Raw genomic sequence first — 21,506 nt, forward strand, 5'->3', positions numbered from 1 at the left:
CATGAGCATATTTTTGCTATGTTTCTAAAATGGATTTTTACCCATATAAATTTGAAGTACCACAAAATTTTTGAAGTACCACAAAAATTATATTTTACATCAGTCTGGAAAAAAAAGTAGAAATTATCTAAGCCAATGGCTTTAAACCCTTTCTAGGAGTATGGATACCTTTGAGGACCTGATATACACTGTGGACCCCCTCTCCAGAAAACACGAAGATTATCCATATGCCTTCTAGAAGTTCACGAGGCTTATTTCAACCTTCATTAGACAATGAGGGGAAAAACCAGTATATTCTTGAAAAATGATCAATATTTTGTACATGGCAGTTAAACATTGTTAAATATACTATCCTCTGAGTTTTCATAAAATCCTATGAGATAGTAAGCATATTTATTATTATTCGCCTATTAGGAAGCCATTTGAATATTCACATGTGAGGAAACTCAGAAAATGATGTGGTCAAAATCACACAGTGAATAAATATTAGAATCAAATCTCAAACCTAGAGCTTCTATTTATGAACTCTATCCTTTTTTCCTTGCCTTACACTCTTTCCTTTAGTCCAAGGTTGGCAAACTTTTTCTGTAAAGGGCCAGATAGTAAATACTTCCAGCTTTGAGGGCCATATGGTCTCTGTTCTAGTACAAAGCAGCCAAAGATAATACTAAAATAAATGGGTGTGGTTGTACTCTAATAACTACATAGCAGGTGGCAGGCTGGATTTTGCCCACGGGCGACAGTTTGCTGACCCCTGCACTATTTTGCCTCTACACCAAAAATAACTCAATCTTTTAATTTATTTTCCTGGATTTAATGTTTTTATCATCATAATTCTGACTTTGTTAAACGATCATTACTAAAATACATGCTAATGGAATCCCTAAATAACATTACCAATAACAGCAGAATTTCTGCCTAAAAGCTAAAATTAGAGTTTTACATATTAATTTTACGCTCATTTTGAGATCGTTTCATGGATGAAACCACCATGTGGGGACGTTGTTTGCGAACACAATCTCTAATAATTCAACAGGAGCCAATATTACATATGAAAAATAAAAATTCCATTGCAGTGCTGGCATTAAGGGAGACATAGTTTGGAAAAGCAAAATGTAAAATATACTTTCTGTCAACGTTTAGTTTGTTGGAATATCAAGTAACCTTTAAGAAGGGGTATTCAGTGAATGTATTTGTTTATAGCATTTATTAAGACTATCACCAAATATCTGGGTTCTTCTGAGCACAGGGCAGGATTGCATTTCCCCACTTACGGTCTTGAAGTTGGTTTGGCCCCCATGTCATGTGAGTGAAAACAGTGTGTGCACTTACTGAAGCTCCATGAGCCAGTGTGCAGGTTCCCATGCACAGTTTCCCATGCTCTGGTCCCTATGCCAAAGTGACCAGGAAAGGCCACGGAAAGAGGGACGAGTGTCACCCGAAGTCTCTGAGCTAGAACAGTGGGCAGGGCCCTACTGTTAATCCACACTGAAGATACAGTGTGAATAAAAAATAAACCTTTATTTTGTAAATCCACCAAGATGTGGGGATTGCTTGTTACAGGAAATAACTCAGCATATCCTAACTAATATAAAGGCTTACATTTAAAAAAAATCATATAGCAAACAGATTTACACAAATATTAATCTTTATTATACTCAGCTAATAGTAATACCTCAAGGTTACATTATATACTGTTTCAGTGATCACACTGTGGATTATCTATGGGTCACTTAAATAACCAATCAGCTCATTTCATTAAACCAAAATAGGGGCGCCTGGGTGGCGCAGTCGGTTAAGCGCCCGACTTCAGCCAGGTCACGATCTCGCGGTCCGTGAGTTCGAGCCCCGTGTCAGGCTCTGGGCTGATGGCTCGGAGCCTGGAGCCTGTTTCTGATTCTGTGTCTCCCTCTCTCTCTGCCCCTCCCCCGTTCATGCTCTGTCTCTCTCTGTCCCAAAAATAAATAAACGTTGAAAAAATAAATAAATAAATAAACCAAAATACACGTTAACTGCATGAAGAAACTAGTCAAATCTGGCACTTAGCATTGTGATAACTGGTTTGAGCAAACCCTAATAAATTATATGAAGGCAAACACGATATGTATTATAAGAGTGAAAATGGGTGCATTCAAGGTGTAAGAAAAATGTGTTTCTTTCTATGTTGACATTAGTAATATAAATAAATGTGCAAAAAATAATATTGGCTTATTTTAATAATAAGGTAATAAAAATTACTCTAATAAAATCAGCTTACTCTAATATACTGTCATTCAGGATGTAAACTATTTTCACGTACATAATCTTATTTAACCTTCACAATAGCTCTGCGAGAAATACTAGCCCCACTGACAAACAAGAATATTAAGGATAATAGAACAGCGACTAGATCGATAATACAACCCTAGCTAGTGGCACAAAAACCTGGACTTAGATTTTCTGCAGTGAAATCTGATCTATTCTATTGGATCATTCCTTTAAAAAAGAGGGAGAAATATGTTCATCCTAAACTATACTATGTGAGTAAAACTAATGGAAGTGTCTGCATAAGTATGCCCAGCACATTATTTAGCTGTGATACAATGTATATTAGGAGATCATGCCCAGATCTATTATTTTTTTTTAACTTAAAACACAGCTCCCATTATCTACAAATGCCACTGAAATTACCTATGAAAACACACATTCTTTGAACCAGCAATTTGGGCAGCTTATGACTTTCATAAGTCCTTTCCTTTTTTTCTTCTCTTGCCACTTGCCCTTGGAAATTTAAAAAAAAAAAATTTTTTTTTTCAACGTTTATTTACTTTTGGGACAGAGAGAGACAGAGCATGAACGGGGGAGGGGCAGAGAGAGAGGGAGACACAGAATCGGAAACAGGCTCCAGGCTCCCAGCCATCAGCCCAGAGCCTGACGCGGGGCTCGAACTCACGGACCGCGAGATCGTGACCTGGCTGAAGTTGGACGCTTAACCAACTACGCCACCCAGGCGCCCCTGCCCTTGGAAATTTTATGCTTTGATAGCATAGGGGGGAGCCTAAGTGCATTAAGGGAGAGGTGAAACACATCAACGAAATTTGCCCATGTATTTGTTGCTTTTGTTTTGATAATAAAATTGAAGGTGGAAGAGGCTGAAGATTTGTAATTAATGTGCATTTTTGGATGACCTGTGACTTTCAATTATTCCTATTATCAGTGTTTCCCCCCACCCCCAATGGGATGTCAGAACCAAGAGTTGGCTGCGTGAAATTCCAATTTCCAGTTAGAATTAGTCACATGTACATTGTACTTCATATCCACCCAAACCACCATACTTGCACATGAACCTCATTTGGCACAGGTACGTCTTTTGTAAACATCATGCTACATTTACAGCACCACTTAAATAACAATGCCAATTTTCCAAGAGTAAGTTTGCACAAGTCTAAAGAATTTCACACACACAAAAAGGATTGGGAAGCAAACAAATATGTAGCATAATTACTAGCTGAAAGGAGACAGGTCCAGACAAAAGTTATTATCAAATGAATTATTTGAGGCAGTTACAAAAAGTATTTTTTTTTTTTTTGATAATCATCTCACCTAGTTTTAATCCCATTCAGAGCAGTGCTTGGATATTTGGTGGTCAGTCAGATGCTCTACAAAATCGATAACCCATGGTAAACCATGCTCCATGTCAGTGATTGAGAAGGGGGAGAAGGCAAGAAAAAAATGGATTCTGTATCTCTTTCAGGGCATGGACTTTGTGACAATTGCTTGCTTCCAATTTTGGAGTAATTTCTTGATCACAACATTTGACAGTGATAGCTTTCCAGAAGATTAAAAATAGGTTATTGCAAACTTTTCAAAAGTATGCAGAAACATATAAAAGTGTATTTTTTTCAGAGTACAAGCAGTTCCTCATGTGAACATACCCAAGAAATGAACGACCACTATGCTATTATCATAGCCAGCCCTCCTCTTTCTGGGACCTTCAGTTTCTGTTAAACCTGTACTGTCTTGCTGTGTGTTTTCCTACTACCAAAACCAAACAAATAAAAATGCTGCCTCACTCCCGGGAAGATTATATTCCTAATGTTCCTCAACCTCCTTCCAATCAGCACGGGATTCTAAGAACTAAGGGTTCTGAATTGAACTTCTTTGTGACTGATGTAACAAATGTATGCCCTGAGAAAAGATGACTAATCTATTTCATTATTTCTTTGGAGTCTACAATATATTTATGCAATAATTCTGCTTTATTGCCTATCAAATGTGATTTTGTACTCTGCAAACTTAACTACCATTCAGAAGATACTTTCTCTGAGAAATGCATGTTAACTTGGAAAAGAAATAAACCTATGTGAAGATTTTGAGTGACAGGAACATGTGTTAATATCCTGAGATAGGCTCTATTTTCATTAATTTAAGTGGACGGGAGGAGAAACAGAATCAAAGATCCAAAACAATCTCTTAATTTCAACGTCTGTGTTTCAGCTGCACAAGGCCAGAATTACTTACTTTGGAAAAAATACTCATCCACTTTAACAAACTGGCATAAAGAAAAATGCGATGAGATTGTAGGGTCAGAGCTAGAAGTCACCTTGCAAGATTGCCTTTTAAGCTGCCTAAAAACATTTAATTTTCCTTTAAAATGGGTTTCCAAAAACCAATCTGCAATGCTCTGAGGACAGCCGAGAGACTAGTGAAATGCCACAGAATAATGAGCGTACTACATTAATAAGATAACACTCAACACCCAAAGCTTACAACAACATCATCCTCTGGGAGAATGCTCTCTGTCAAATTCTACACCACCATTTCAAGTCTATTCATTTCCCAGTTCGGATTGCGGCTTCATGAAATCACCAAACTGAACAGAAAGTAGTCTGACAATTTTCCCCTCACTCTTTCAGTTGTAGCTTTCTACCATATCCGACAGAAACGGTGGACTCCCTGCTAAAGACATGCATAAGGCCTCCCAGTTTACAATATAGCCTCTGTCTTTCCCAGACTGACGTTTCTTTGATTTGGAACCGCTGGTTAAAGTGATTCTAAACCTTTACTTTTTTTTTCCGTTTTTTTTTGTTGTTGTTATTTGTTGTTGCTCTTTTTCTAATCAATTAGGCATTATGTTAAACAGGCGAAATAGGGGTTCACAGTAAATGTGTGGCCATCGTCATAACAGCTTCACCAACTGAATCTAGGTAAAAGCGAACTGAAGGCGGTGGGCTGGTTCAAAATACAGGAAAAATAAACATAGAAGCTGCATAACTGATTTCAATCTCTACACTGAAGTGGTAGAAAACAAGAGTCCTTTGTAAATAGGAGAACTGCCACTCCAAGGAAATGTGTTCCATAAGCCTCAACATGATGCTTACAGGATCTTACAGTTGCTAGAGTCCACAGTGGTGCCCTTGTTATTTGCATTCTGACGCTCAGAGATCGTGACTGAGCGATAAGCTTGGGCAAATCCTGGCCCTGGCATTCCAATTTACTTTCCGCTGGGGAAAATCTCATTATATTTGAATGCCTTCAGGTAATAAAATCATCTGACATCTTATTCTAATCTTTAAACCGAACTCAAAGTATTATCCATTGCATCATTTTTGCCAACAGTTTGTCCTAGACCGTAAGTGATTTCTTATTAGCTTTCAAATAACTTGGAAGAGAAAACACGAGTAGTCCCCCTTTGGCACTGTTCTTAGGGATAAGTGTATTTCCATCAGCGAACTTTCTCTCTTTTTTTTTAATCACATGTCTGTCGAGGTGGCGGCGAGGAGGGCAAAAAGGGGACAGATACACGATTTACCCTCCTTGCCGCCACCTCCTTGGTTCAAGGCGACATCTTCGTTCACAGGGACTGATGCGGCAACCTTCTCTCTGGCCTTCTTGCTTCCCCTCGCGCCCTCCGAATGGCAGCTGAGTCATATCATCCCTCTCACGTGCTTAAATCTTTCAGCGGCTCTTCCCACCGGATTCAGAATGTTGCCATGACTTCCTGAGTCCCAGACGCCCTGGCTCCTCTTAATCTCGCTAACCTTGCTTCTTCCTCCACGTCCTGCCACGGGGACTCATCCGTATCCCTTGAACATGCCCACGTCCGTCCCCCTCAGGCTCTCTGCCATTGCCAGCCCTCTCCCTGAACGCATCTTGGCCCTCTTCCCTACCTAGCTGCCGTCTTCTCATGCTTTGAGGTCACCTGCTCAGAGAGATCTTAAATCAGCCTCCTTTGGAACACCTCCCCCCACGTGCTCCCCCCTCTATCTACTATCACCACACATGAACTTCTTGGGTGGCATTTATTGTCATCAGTAATGGTCTTTTTTTTTTTTTTTAATGTCCTGATTGATCATTCGTCTACGAGTCTACCACCTTGCGATCCTAGTCTGTCTGAATCAAAGAACAAACAAGCAAAAGTTGAGGGAAGGGCGACTAAAGTGAAGCTTCCGAATAGAACACAATGTATGAATCTTGGCCATTGAAAAAAATTCTTTTCACGGGCTAGACTAGCCCTGTCTAGGAGTTGCAAGCCTGCTGCTTAAATATTCATTTCAATACTCAACTTCTGTTAGTCACCAAGGCCTGTTGAATCCTGCAGCTAATTACTTCAACATTTTGTCTTCCTCTCTTCTTGCAACATCAACTCCAACCATCTCAGTGAACCCTCCCATCCCCCTTCTGTGGGTCACTGAGACGGTCTCCTAATTGCTCTCTCAACTGTCAGTCTCCACGCATCCTCTTCTTGACAGATGAACCTTCTAAAGTCACTTGCAACCTGTCACTTCATTCTCCAAAACAACTACAACCACAAAAAACCCAAAACCAACGGATGTTCTGTCTTATTGTAGTAGGTCCCAAATTCTCAAAACTCAAATTATATTCAGCTGAATTCTTGCCATCTGAACCAGCCAATAATATTAACCGCTACTCCTTTAAACAATTCCTCTACTCTACGCAAATTCTTACTTTTCTATCCGCAAAATAAACCAAGCTCATACCTCTTTGTATTCTTGCTCAGTCGCAGACCTGGGAGGCTATTTCTCCCTCCAACGACCTCAACCAAAACATTTTCTTCAAAGCATAGTTCAAATCCAACTTCTCTAATTAAGCCTTCCATCCCAGCTCCAGCCCACATGTACTTTCCTTTTGCTCAATCTTACTCCGTTGTTTAAGCCACTGTTGCATATAACATTTGCTTATACAAGACTCATTTCTGTTATTCTTCAGTTATTTCATAAGTGTACATTATATCTCCCAAGTTGGATTGCAAGCAGGGACTGTATCTTTTATGTCCTGGCAGTGGCAGAAATAGCACTGATTCAACAGGAGCCACTGACATTGACTTGCTGATTTACATGGTTCTGAGGATAAATCCCTTCAACTGCAAACAACAATTCTAGATAACTTGCAATTCCCGAGTAGAACATACTGTTCCCTAGCCCTAATCTTTCCCACACAGACTCCCAGTGCCTATGATGTTCCCCTTTCACCTTCACTCACCTGGAAAACTCCTAATTCTCTTTCCAGTCTCCCCTAAGATAACATTTACTAAGAAAAGACAAGTATCCCTTGTCCCTTCCTTATCCATCTACCTATCCCAGTATCTCTGTAACATGTAGCTCCTAGATGTTCCCATTAAATACTCTTAACCCATAGCATGTGACACACTAGATTATAAATGACTGTTTGTCCACTGGCCTTCCTGACTGGTCTGTGTGCAACTTAGGCTCAGCCAATTTATCTTTTATCTTTATAGCAGTAGAATGATGGTGCTGTATTATTTGTTGAATAAATAAATGAACAAACTAACAAAAAAGTTGGTCATAAAATCTGTTAAAAGAGCTAAGAATGAGGGCACCTGCGTGGCTCAGTGGGTTAAGCATACGACTCTTGACTTAGGCTCAGGTCATGATCTCAACGGTTCATGGGTTTGAGCACAACGTCGGGCTCTGCGCTGATCGTGCAGAGCCTGCTTGGGATTCTTTCTCTCCCTCTCTCTCTGCCCTTCCCCCCCTCAAAATAAATAAATATTTTTTTAAAGAGCTATTAAGAATGTGGTATAATAGGTCAATTTAGCATTATGTAATTTACAGCAAACCACAGTTCAGACCATTTAGAATGCCTATTTGTTATTAAATTCCAAAAATAATTGTTAAGCATCCCTTATGGATCAAGCATTGGGGATGCACAAAAGATGCAAACACAGAAAAATCCCTAACCTCACAGAACTACTTGCATCTTACTAAGTGAGGTGGGGAGGAGTATGGTGTTTGCTCTGCCTCGTAAAGCACACAAATGCCCTCAGTAGAAGGTTTCTTTCTGCAAGGATGCTGACGCTGAGATGATGCCGGCTTGGACCAAAATGGCGGCAGTTTGAATGGTGAGTAGCAGTTTAACTGTGGATGTGCTCTGAGGTAAGAGCCAACAGAATTGACTGATGACTGGAAGTGAGGTTTGAGAACAGCGAACAATGGACTGGAGCCTGTGCAACTGTGGAATGGAATTTGTGCAGGGTGTGGAAGCATATGAATTGGGAGAGTATGTAGATACATGAAGAGAAACTGTAAAATTAGGCCTTAAGTTTTAATAATCTGTTTTGTATCATTAAACTTCCCTTGGGCATACTTCCAATGATAATAAGAGTCCCTTTGGCTTCTTAGGCAAATTGATAACACCAAATAGACGCATCTTGGACAACTGTAGGTAACACAGCTCCATCAAGCACTGCCTGTTCCAGGCACTGTGTAAAAGCCCCTGTAATTTATTTGACAAAACTGTCTCAAATTCTTTTTTTAAATAACTAATGCAATGCAGCCAGCGCTAGAGGTTACAATGTCTGTGATTGTTAAAAACCACTTCAAAGCTCACATAATTATTGTCATTACAAAGATTAATAATTATACTTTGAATTTTATTGGATGATGACTTAAGTGTCAAAAGGACACGCATAAAGAAGCCAAAATTTTTATCCTGCCCTAGATCATAATCTGTTCTAAGGTCATAGGAGATGACCTTGACCTAGGAGTAAAAGACCATGGAGGAAGTGTGGGTAACCTAGAATGACTTAATCCACCTAAGACTAAAGCCTGAGATAGAACAGTAGAGAATGTGGTCTGTTGTCAGGTAGCTACCTAAACAACCTAAATAATCAGCTACTGTGCTTAATGGCTATAATTTGGGGTAAGGCCGGTAATAATGGTTTATTTTTTCATGTGTTGAAGTATATGTCTGCAAAACTTACTGAATTTGGGATTCAAGATATGAGACTGTTTACAAACATAGGATGCAACAGTAAGTCAGCATAATGACTAAGTCTCTTGCAGAATAATTTAGTGGTGGTCATGAAGAGTTATAACTTGGACTTTTGAGTTTTCATTGGGCAGAAACAAACCACTCTCACTGAGTCTGTGAAGTTTCTTTTCTCTTCTAGGCTCTAAGTAGTTTACACAATAAACAGTTATTTCCATAGTAGAAATGGCCAAGATGTCTAAGCTCTGAGGTTAACCTGTCATTATGGTTAGAAATCCAGGTTGCCATTCTTCCAGATTTTCACAGCCATACCACTTTTGACCTAGCTGCTGGAAACGGAAAAGTAAATATAGTTCCTTGACCTCTCAACAAAGGCAAAAATCAACACGCTCAGGTATTTATTTCACTGGCAAGTGATCCAGCACAAAGAGTCATTATGGTGGATTTGGATAATGACAAGACTCTACAAATTTTTTTTTCCAAAGGAAGATTTTAAGCAAGAGTTCATCCATATGTTGTCTCTGTCCGCTTATTTAGGACTCTGATATAAAGTACTGATTTGAAAATCTTATCCACTTCATAATTTATCAATGGCATCACATAATAATATGAAAACTCTTAGAATCGTAATTCACACCCCAAAATCAGACATCAGGCCCATGAGAGGAAATCTCATCACAAGCATATGTCGAAGGGAAGAATTCTTCCACTTAAAATTCCTTCATAACTGGGATGAGTCATTTCCTTCCTTATCTTGAAAATTATGTTTTAAACCCACCTCCTTCCATGTAACAAGACAGCTGTAACCCTTCCTAATCCCCACGGCATGGCAAGCATGGATTTCTCTATGGGGTCTGTATTTATAGCCTCTGGATATTTCTTGGGCACTGAATGACTAACTACCAGAAGAAAAGTCATCTATATACACCCTCTCTGCTTCCTAGAAAGTGCCGAGTGTATGCACAGTCAAACCCAAAAAGAGACCCTGTTCCACTATGAGGTCCTTTTTAGCATTATAACAAACAACATGAGTAGAAGGCAAACAGCGAGGGTTTAGACTTTAATTCTTTTTGTAATCTTCATATTTCGGTGTTGTTTTTTTTTACACATGTGCACTACTGCAAACACAATATATTTTTAAAAGTCCCTGAAGCAATCATGACACGCAAGCATATAAGAACAGGGATAATCTGTTGAACTATAGAGTTAAAATTTACAAATTGGTAAAAGTCATATCAGATAAGAACTTCATGAAAAGAATGTCAAAACGGTACTCAAACGTTTTCTTTCTACACTAAAGAATCAAAGAGGCAGGGAAATTTAAAACCACTTGTCCCCCCCCCAAAATCATCATTTCAAGCCATTTCCTGACATCCCTATCCATTAGTCAAATGACTCAAGTACACTGCTTTTGGGGTTCATATGCATTTTCAACGTAAATTAGTATTCTGGTACAATAATGAATTCATTTCCACCATCCCTTTGTTCAAACCTTTCAACGTTCTTTTCAAAATCCATTTACGAAAATCTAGTTTTCTACATGCTATAGACCAAATTGACCCGCCATAAAAGAAAAATTCAAACATGAAGTTTAGCTCACAAGCTGTACCAAGATTAGAAAACAAGATAAGTTGTCTCCTACCTATAGTTGTTATAACAGTGCCAGCAAAGAAGAAGGAACTTCCCAAATCCCAGTGACTGATTTGATTGGAGGTGTTTCCTAAAGGTATAATCCCTGCATTTATTGCTGCCACTATTTGCTGCAAGTTTAAAAAGAAATTTATCAGTACACATAAATCACACGGAGGCATCAAACAGCACATATTTCACCCTAGTTGACGAATTAGACAAAGAATCCATTTTAAGGCTTGCTTTTTCATTTGGAGTATACAATACAGATTAAGGCTTTCTACTAAAGAATTTAATAAGTTACATGATAAGAAAATTGTATTTGATGTCAAGTGAATGGATCTGTATGGAGCATATCATACTGCACCAATATGCATTTGTATCTCTTCTGTTAGCATATTGAGTGACTTATTTGAATCAACTACTATTTTTTTAGGAAGCAACACAGAGCAAAAATATTGCACACTTACAATTTAAATAATATATAAAAGCTTCATCAAAAAGCAGGTTATTTCCAAAGTGCTAATCATTTTGAATGTTTCAGCCAAGCCTGGTTTGTGTGTAGCTGTAGAGTGTATATAACAATAAGATGCTTTTTTAAAAAGGCAATAGCAATTCACTGTCAAACTTAAGTTACTCCATGTATATCTAGATTCTTAGAATCTCTGCAGATTCTTTATAAATTCGATTACCATCTCATAGCATCACCAAAATATCACCAAAAGCCCCTAGATGACAATCAACAATATTCGTATAGGGACACTAGGATCTGGACACTGCCTTGAGTGGTAAGGAGAGACAGACAGAAAGATGACATTATAATCTCCTAAATCATCAGATGTTGAGCAGAGGATAGGGATATCCAGAAGAACAAAACACAGAAGAGAACATGTTAGGAGAAAATTGTGTAGTAAAAGAGAGACATACGGATTGTAGGAAAAGGTGTTTTCTGCGTATAGTTTTAGAGATCTTTATCATTTAATTTCCAGATTTTAAAATTGGAAGGAGCTTCATTTGATAGACAAGGAAATTAAATACTGAGAGAGGTAAAGTGATTTGTTTAAGCTCAGTCTACTGGCAAGTGGACAAAAACTGCACTGTGAAAACGGAGGGCACTACCCCAGAAAGTTACCGTCAGATGGAAAAGAGCATGTAATCCAGAGCTGAAAATGCAATATAAAATTACATTTGTCTGATTTGTTTTACCTTATAAACTAAAACTTTAGTAGTTCTGTGTAAAGTTAATTAAATGGCAATGCTCTCTTAAAATTTTAAACAATATAGGGACGCCTGGGTGGCTCAGTCAGTTAAGTGTCCGACTTCGGCTCAGGTCATGATCTCATGGTTTGTGGGTTCAAGCCCCGCGTCGGGCTCTGTGCTGACAGCTCAGCGCCTGGAGCCTGCTTCGGATTCTGTGTGTCCCTCTCCCTCTGCCTCTTCCCTATTTGCTCTCTCTCTCTCAAAAATAAGTAAACGTTAAAAAAATTAAAAAAAAAATTTTAACAATATATATTTATTATAAAAAATTTAGGAAAATACAGAAAGGCATAACAAGAATAATAAAACTTATCCACAATTCCAGACTCCAGAGATAAACACTGTTAATGTATTAAAGTATCTATTCCTGGTGTTTTGCTATACTTTTTACATGGTTGGATTTATGAAATATATGAAACATATACTCTATTTTTACTTAATATTTTTCTATATGTAGTTTTTCTTTGTCATTACTGTATTTACTTAATCACTGCCAGATATGTAGACATACAAGCTGTTCTAAAATTTCTTATTATGAAAAGTGCTGCTCTGAACACATTTATGTATAAATATATTTTTTTTCATTTCTGAATACTTCATTGGGACAGATTGCTAGAAATAAGTTTGCCACATTAAAAACTATGAATATTTGGGGGCACCTGGGTGGCTCAATTAATTGGTTAAGCATCTGACTCTTGATTTCGGCTCAGGTCATGATCTCACAGTTTGTGAGATGGAGCCCTGCTTCCCGCTCTGTGCTGACACTTCAGAGCCTCCTTGGGACTCTCTCTCTCTCTCTCTCTCTCTCTCTGTTTGGCCCTCCCTGGCTCACACGCATGCACGTGCTGTCTCTCTCTCTCTCTCTCTCTCAAAATAAATAAATAAACATGAAAAAAAGATTATGAATATTTTAACGTTCTTGATATATAGTAGCAAGCAGCTGTCCAGAAAGGTTGTTATAATTTACAACTGCACTCCCAACAATTTACAAGTGCTTAGCAATGCTATTACCTCTAATATTAATATTTTATCATTAGTGAATTGATAAGAATTGTTTACATTTATATATCCTTTATTGTATGTAAAGGTAAATAACAATGCTTCCTTTATTATCCATTAAATGTACACAAATATAGATAAATGCACATATATGCACACAGCACACAATGAAGCTAATTTTGAACATATTTCCACTGTTTGGATATATATGAAATCTATAAATTAATTAAGGAAACTGAACATTAATGCATAGAGAAACTTCCTATCACAGAACATGGTATGAATCTCCAGTGATTGAGTCCCCTTTAATTTCCTGAAATAAAGTACTTATATATGCTTCACATAGGTCTGTAAGGTTATTCTTAAGTATTTTATGTTTTTCCATTTTAAATTATAACTAGTCATAGCTTCTGAATACACAAATATATATTGCCTATTCTCTGCACTAGTAATTCTCATTTTTTTTTCTCAAAACCACTGTATAGTCTCAAAAGTTATTGAAGGCATCAAGGAGGTTTGTATATATGAGTTATAACTTTTGATATTTGCTATATTTATTGGAATTTCTAATTTTCAAAACGTTTTGATTAATTCATGTAAAAACAAAATAAGGCCATTATACATTAACATAAGTAACCTACGTTTATGAAGATTATTATGTTTTCCAAAACAAAAAAAATAGTGAGAAGTGAGGCACTGTTTTGTAACTTATAAATCTCTTTTTTTTTCAATATATGAAGTTTATTGTCAAATTGGTTTCCATACAACACCCAGTGCTCATCCCAAAAGGTGCCCTCCTCGATACCCATCACCCACCCTCCCCTCCCTCCTACCCCCCATCAACCCTAAGTTTGTTCTCAGTTTTTAAGAGGCTCTTATGCTTTGGCTCTCTTCCACTCTAACCTCTTTTTTTTTTCCTTCCCCTCCCCCATGTGTTTCTGTTAAGTTTCTCAGGATCCACATAAGAGTGAAACCATATGGTATCTGTCTTTCTCTGTATGGCTTATTTCACTTAGCATCACACTCTCCAGTCCCATCCACGTTGCTACAAAGGGCCAGATTTCATTCTTTCTCATTGCCACGTAGTACTCCACTGTGTATATAAACCACAATTTCTTTATCCATTCATCAGTTGATGGACATTTAGGCTCTTTCCATAATTTGGCTATTGTTGAGAGTGCTGCTATAATTATAAATCTCTTAAATATCCTGCTTGATAGAAAACATTTAGATTGTAATATATGCTTCTGTGTTCAACCTACTGGAGAGCACATCACATAGCCTCTGGAAAAACTCCACTGTAAACTCATGAGGCAATGAGAGCAGAAAAGGCAAAAACATCTCAGTATTTTCAAAAAAATAGCTTTGACCACATCAAACCTCTGAAAGGGTCTTGGGACCACATCTTGAGAATCTGCTATATACTGAACTCGTATTTTTCTTTTTTTGTCTGATTTTGTTTTCTACCTGGAGAACCAAAGTAAGCAAGCTTACAAATAATGGCATTTTATCTCTGCATCTTCCAAAAGTTATGTTTTATTACCTTTCATCTCTTATTACATTGGCCAGCATCTCCAGAGCAATGTTAAATAAAAATAATTGAGAGCAGACTTGTTTGTTTTTTGTCACATAAAAAGTGGTTTTAGTGTTTTATCATTAAATATATTTACTATTGGCAAGGAAATGGTATTTAATTAAATAATTACAAGAGCAGGCAAATAAAAGGGACACATAAACACAACTTAAAAGCCTAAAAATGTCTTTGGAAATATTTTAAGATAGCAATAAACATACAAGGGATGTCCACACAAACATTATAAGCACAGGCACAATAATCTCTAGCTTTGCAACTCCCAGGAAAACTAATGCTTCCAGTAAAAAAAAAACAAGGAAAAGGAGGTTGGGATTTAGATAGATTATAACTGCATCCAAAGTATAGTTTTATATTTTAGAGACATTTCGTTAACACATTCATTTATTCAAAAATATTTACCAGCTGTTTATGATGCTAGGTAATGGGGAAACAACAGAGAAGTAACAAAAAATAAGGGTGATAAAGTTATAAGTGAAAAAAGATAAAACACGTCTTTAGACTCCACCCTATTAAATAACATTATTTGGTTGACTAGATGCAAGCTAATTTTGCCAACAATTGACTTAAAACAGCCTACGTGGTCAGCACCATTATTTTAGCCCGTTCTTTTGCTTCTCAATGATGAGGTGCAACATTACCCAGACACTGGGATAACATCCACAAGTTATTTAAATGCAAAGGAAGCAAATGTAGACTCAGAAACAGTAATGCTTGGCAATGTGTGGGTTGTAGATAGTTATCACAGAGCTTGAGATGGAACTGGTGACATGTCAGATCACTCACTATGAGAATGAGTCTACCATGAGGTTCCTAAATTGGAATATTCTTACAATTTTATTTTATGTTTTTGTACAAGGTCTCTTGGTCAACAGCTACAAGAAACTGCATGCCCTTTGACAAGTGTACTGATATAGATCTAAGAGTCTCTGCAATTTCATCAATTCAGGCCATCAAAGCATTTAACAAATGCCTTCATTAAAACTGTGCATGTGCCATATAATGTGACTAAAGTAACAATCATGTCATCAATAATAACTTTTGTGGACAATCGAGTCATATTGATAAGTTACGAATAAAGTGAATTGTTTAGATTAGAATAAAGGACATTTTGGTCCTATAAATTTAATCCTAACATATTAGTACTTGAAGTCTTGATTAAGGAAGGGCTTCCAAACTTAAAATATACAATTAGAAACAGTATAAGATAATCTTGTTTGGATTCACATTTCATTTTTGCTCTTCAGTATATAGACAATCATAGAACGTGCATTAAGAAAAAGAAGCTGAATACATGGTTCTACTCAAGAATATAAATTGTAACTTCAGAAACAGAGCTCTAAGAGCTTTATACTCACTGAGCTGATAAAGGTAATTACTCATAACAGTTATGATGAAAAATCCGAGTTCCATGACAGCGATGTCTTTAGAACAGAAGTTCACAGAGTTCTACTGTGATCTTGTGCCTACTTGAATTGTAAGACGTTGATATCTCAATGTCATTTGGAGTTTTGGAACCATATTCAGCTTTGACACCAAACATTGATAGGACACTCTTATTTGTAATTGTATGAGACTAACCTCGGAACGCAAGGCAATCATTGACTATCATGAAAATGTTCCCGTGAGCCCAATACCTAGGAACAACTTTTTCATGTGGTAAAAGGTACCTGACTAGCTATTTTGTCATTGAAGGAAATTATGTTGAAAATTAAGTAAACTTTCGTACCCATCAGTAAGTAACCCATCAGTACACCTGATGAATGTATTGTTTTCAGAGTGGGTTATATCATAGATCTTAAAACACAGGTTACACTGGAGGCTCTGATTTTGCTTTTTCCCCCCTTACTCAGATGCTCAGATGTTCATGCTCATCTAAACAATATAGAATGTTCTGAAAGAATGCCTTCTCCAAATTCCTCCTCTGTTAATATTGTAATCATGACTTCATTAAAATACATTTTCATACCTCTAATCCTAAAAGTAAAGTCACATTAAAGTTTTAAATGATGTAAAAATTCTAAACTGCGGGTATCAACTATTAGCTCCCAACTGGGTTATACCAATGATGTCTGTATCATTGACATATCATTGACGTGGCTCAATGACCACTTCTTTTGGCTGGGTATTTAAGACGGACCTCATGTTTTTCTCATATGGAAAAGAACACTATTTCCAATCATTGACATCAGGGGCCAAATCCAGTTATACTTACACTGGCATCTGTATTATTAAACAGTTTCTTAACGAGAAACATAAGTGTTATCTTGCCAGATTTCCGTAAGGAACAATTACATATCTTTTTGTGCCACTATTTGCTCGTGGAGGAGCAAGTTTTATTCCGAGAGGGGCCTAGCCTTGAGGAAAAGAATTAAATCACACATTCACAACACCTCATCTGAACACTTCAAGTATGCAAGCAAGATTATTTTGAAAGACTTGAAGAGTCCATAATGAGAAAAGCAAAATAATAATTGATGCTCTCATTGCCAAAGAACTTTGTGAGAAGACATAGCAGTAGGTATCATTATTATGTGTTGTTATACCACAAAAATAATCATCATTCATCAATTATACACCGTGATGTATGAGTACCGTTGCCAAAAGCTACAGGATCATTGTTGATCCCATTCTTAATCTTCTGGGTATATGTCAACACCATGATCACCTAATGTCAGATGATGTGAACTGCTTTCAAGGGTCCTGCTGATAAATCCAGAGACTATCTCAAGATGGCCTTTACTCTTACAGGCGCTTAATTCACATATGTTACTGTGGAGCCTAGGCAACCCTGACTGGTATATTTGAATAAATGCAAAGTCACATTTGTTTGTATATTTCCTAATAGTTTTTTTTTTATAGTTTATACATTTAGAGAGAGACAGAGAGAGACAGAGAAAGACAGAGAGGGGGGGGGAGAGAATGAGCTGGGGAGGGGCAGAAAGAGAGGGGGACAGAAGATCCAAAGTGAGCTCTGTGCTGACAGCAGTGAGCCTGATGCAGGGTCCGACCTCACGAACCGTAGGATCATGACGTGAGCTGAAGTCGGACGCTTAAAGAACTGAGCCACCCAAGAGCCCCTAAGAGTTCTTTTAAACTTGATTGGCCATATCTATCTGAAATGTTCTTTACAGATATAATTTGCACAAGAAGCTTCTCCTCTGATGTCAGTGACATGTGGTAGTCTTTAATCACTGGGACTGCTTCTTGGACATATTAAATTAGGTTCAACTGAAAGGGAGCATCATAGATCTTGAGTGTAAACTTACATACAGAAGAATCCCATGCTATGTCCTTTGTATTACTGGGAAAAATGCCCAGAAACTATGGGCAGAAAATGCTTCTTCACTTTTTTGTCCTTTCATGGTATTCTGGAAGCTAAGGTAATGACACTGGCTTCCTTGCATGAGATAATATTTCTGTCAGAGTACCACTCGAAACCATTGACAGTCCAGCGAGGGAGGAAACAACTTCTTGAAAACCACACTGTATTACCATATTGATCCACAAGACTATCCTAGTCCAGCGGCAGCTCTCAGCTAATGACAGTACTAGGTTGAACCATATAAAATTGCCAACAGCTAAGCCCTTCTGGGTCTATAAGATGGTAATTTCATATTAGCATACAAGAGAATAGCATGTAATAACATGCGAACTTTCATTTCGGTGGGATATTTATTACTGCAGCATTAAAGCTAATTCCCATAAGCAGAAACTGTGAATATCAAATCAATCTTTTACGTTCTTGCTTATAGTTCTATGTGAAGAATATATACATCTTAGATTGATTAAAACCCTGTATGGCTGAGAATACTGTTTTGAGAAAACATGGGCCAACTGATGAATTCTTATTGGGGATTCCAGTTGTGTCCAACTTTTGCATATATCTGAAAAGGCAGGAGTTTTATCTAATAGTTAAGATGTTTATATTTTGTAAAAGGACATTTAGATATTCATCATTTACTATCAAATATTGCATATAGTATACATTCTAGCCTCCAATTTGATAAAGGAACTTGAGACACATTACATGAAATTTAGTTTTTCAGAAATTCTGTAGTTATGCAGAGATAAAACTTTTGTTTTAGCTAGGAAAAGTAGAGGAATCTACATAAATCCCTGAAAGAATGAGAAATTCCAAAATTGCATTCCACAGTTAAATAAACTGTTACATACAAGTATTGACAAAAGTTAGATTTTTAAACTAGCATCGATAATCTTTTTCCTTTGAGAAAATATATTACTGATTTCTGTGGAGAAAGAAAATGGAGTAGTACATTTGCATATTTTATACAGAACACAGGTGATTAAACCATTCTAAATTTAGAGCCTGGTAAAGAAGCAAGTTTTCAAGGTTTCTCCAGTGTATATCTTTTAAGTAAGAAAGGTAATGCTATGATGTTTTTAATCTACTGTTCTTGCTGGATACAATTTGAATCAGAATACATTTCATGTTTTTTTTTAAAGGCTTTAAAAATCTTTGAATGTATTTCCATGTAATCCATTACCTATGTTTAATCGCACATTAATTAGAAACTTTTTTTTAATTTTTTTTTTTTAATTTTAGGGTGAGAGAGAGAGAGCATGAGTCAGGGGGAGGGGCAGAAGGAAAGCGAGAGAATCTTAAGCAGGTTCCACGCTCAGCGTGGAGCAACCTGGACCCTGAAGTCATGACCTGAGCCAAAATCCAGAGTCAGACACTCACCCAACTGAGCCACGCAAGCATCCCCAATTAGAAACTCCTTATAAAGAAGCATCCTTTTTTTAAAAAAAACAAAAAACTTAATTCTTTCTTTTTTTTTTTTTTAAAGCAAGCTCTACATTAATTGTGGGGCTTGAACTCACAACCCTGAGATCAAGAGTTGTGCACTCTACCAACTGAACAAGCCAGGTGCCCCCCAAAACTTAATTCCTATAACCTAAAAAAGGATAGTATTTCCTAAGGGAAGCAGTTTCCGCACACTAGATGTTAGAAAGCACCTCTAAAAATAAACATCTTGCTTACCTTCCCATGTCTTTCCTTCTATTTACAGATTATACCATCGCATGTCAAAGCTATTTTTATACAGACTAATGAAATGTACAGCTTTTTTCTTGCTCTTTTTAAAGTGTAAATTTATTTCCTATTAGCAGGAACAAAAACTTAAAATCCAGAGTAGGAAAGAACAGGGAGTGAGAGATGGATGTCATCAACAGAGCCCAAAGCAAGAGGCATACTTCTTGGTATAAGAGTTGCCTTCCTTGGTTATATCCACTTTGGAATACAATTTTAGTGGTAAAATTAATGTACAAATGACTGGATTTTGGAAAAATAAGAATAAAAAAATCACTCACAGTCCCTAAAACCATTTTTGAACATACATATATATTCAACTTTTGGTTTTGTTAACAATTATCCATTAAATGTGCTTTCAACTATATTCATATCACATAAGATTTTGTAAGGCATTTTGAAGCCATTAATACCTTATTTCATAGTCATCAATACCTCACTGAGTAGCTACATGTAAAATAGTTCACATAACTAATCTTCTACTAATGAATACATTTGGATGACTGTATCCAAGTTCAAATGACCATTGGCAAAGTTGTTATAGAGATGATTTATACATCAGACAAGGACGGAACATGAAACACTACAATTCTGTTATTCTTGGAGTCCTGCATGAAATCACACTGTGGTATAGAAAGGATAAAATGTGGTCAAGACCCTGAGTTCTTGCAACTCTGGAGAGCAAGAAAAATACATGTGAAGCAAGCATACTAAAATATGCATTCCCACAGCTGTGCATGCTTCCATATTTTCCTGGATTCCATATTATTTCTAGGGTATATTAATATTCTACCAGAATATTAATCTCTGTCTATCTTTCTGGCCCCTTCCACCTCACCTCAGCATAAGTACAGGCAGTAGAAAAGAGATTAATAAAAGAATAGGACAATATGGAGAAAGAAGGAGGTAGAACAAGAAGTCAGGAAGAAACAAAAGAGCAAGTAGGGGGCAGGGGGCGGGGGGAGATAAAAGATAACAAAGACGAGACAGTTCTAGGAGAATAAGATAGGAACTTAATTCAAGTCATAGCCACTCTGTCTAGGAAGTTCTTTTAAAGGAGGTTGTCCTTAAAATAGGATGCAAGTAGGCAGAAAACTGAGATCAAGAAGACACAGTATCTAAGACAATATTTTTATACCATTTTGCCCGGGGCATGCCACACTAACCATCATTTATTTACGCGCTGTTTTAAAGGCCCGAAGTTTGAAACTGATGAGAAAAAGAAATAGCCCAAAATGACGCAAAGCGAATTTTACTCTGTCAATTATGTGGATCCATAGAATTCCCAAATTCAGAGATTCTGATGGCTTTTTCAGTAAAACACCACTGATCTCTAATTCAGTTGGTTTTCCAGCACACTTAAGCCCGTATTTCCATAACAGATACAAATTTAAACAAAAGAGTACTTTAACCTATATAAAAGTCATCACAGGGGAAATGGGGAAATTATTCGAGTCTCCACAGAAAAGCAACCCTTTTCTTTATTATAGGTTTCTAAAACAAATGATTTTTTTTTTCTTGCCTTTTCTGAATTTGTAACTAAAAGATCATAGCAAGGACGGAAAATCTCAGGTTCTGAAAATGTATACACACATCCAACAAAGTGACCAGCTAAGGAAATTTGTGTTTGAATAAATCAAACTTCCCATTACCAAAATCAGTCATCAGTAAGGGCAAAATATCACATTACTAGAATATTTCAATAATATTCGGATCGGCAGTTCCTCTGTTTCAGCCCCTCCCCGT

The 21,506-nt window shown here is 37.1% G+C and overlaps 1 protein-coding gene across 3 annotated transcripts in view; it reads right to left on the reverse strand.

Moving 5' to 3' along the window:
- KCNK2 (potassium two pore domain channel subfamily K member 2) overlaps positions 1 to 21,506 on the reverse strand; it is a 195,653-nt gene that overhangs the window by 75,777 nt on the left and 98,370 nt on the right. For all 3 annotated transcript variants that reach the window (XM_019821797.3, XM_003999292.5, XM_019821798.3), the window contains exon 3: positions 10,874 to 10,991. In XM_019821797.3, the coding sequence (XP_019677356.1) occupies positions 10,874 to 10,991 (118 nt within the window). The remainder of the gene's footprint in view (positions 1 to 10,873; positions 10,992 to 21,506) is intronic.

This window comes from Felis catus, chromosome F1 (genome assembly GCF_018350175.1).
Source record: "Felis catus isolate Fca126 chromosome F1, F.catus_Fca126_mat1.0, whole genome shotgun sequence".
Lineage (NCBI taxonomy): Eukaryota > Metazoa > Chordata > Mammalia > Carnivora > Felidae > Felis > Felis catus.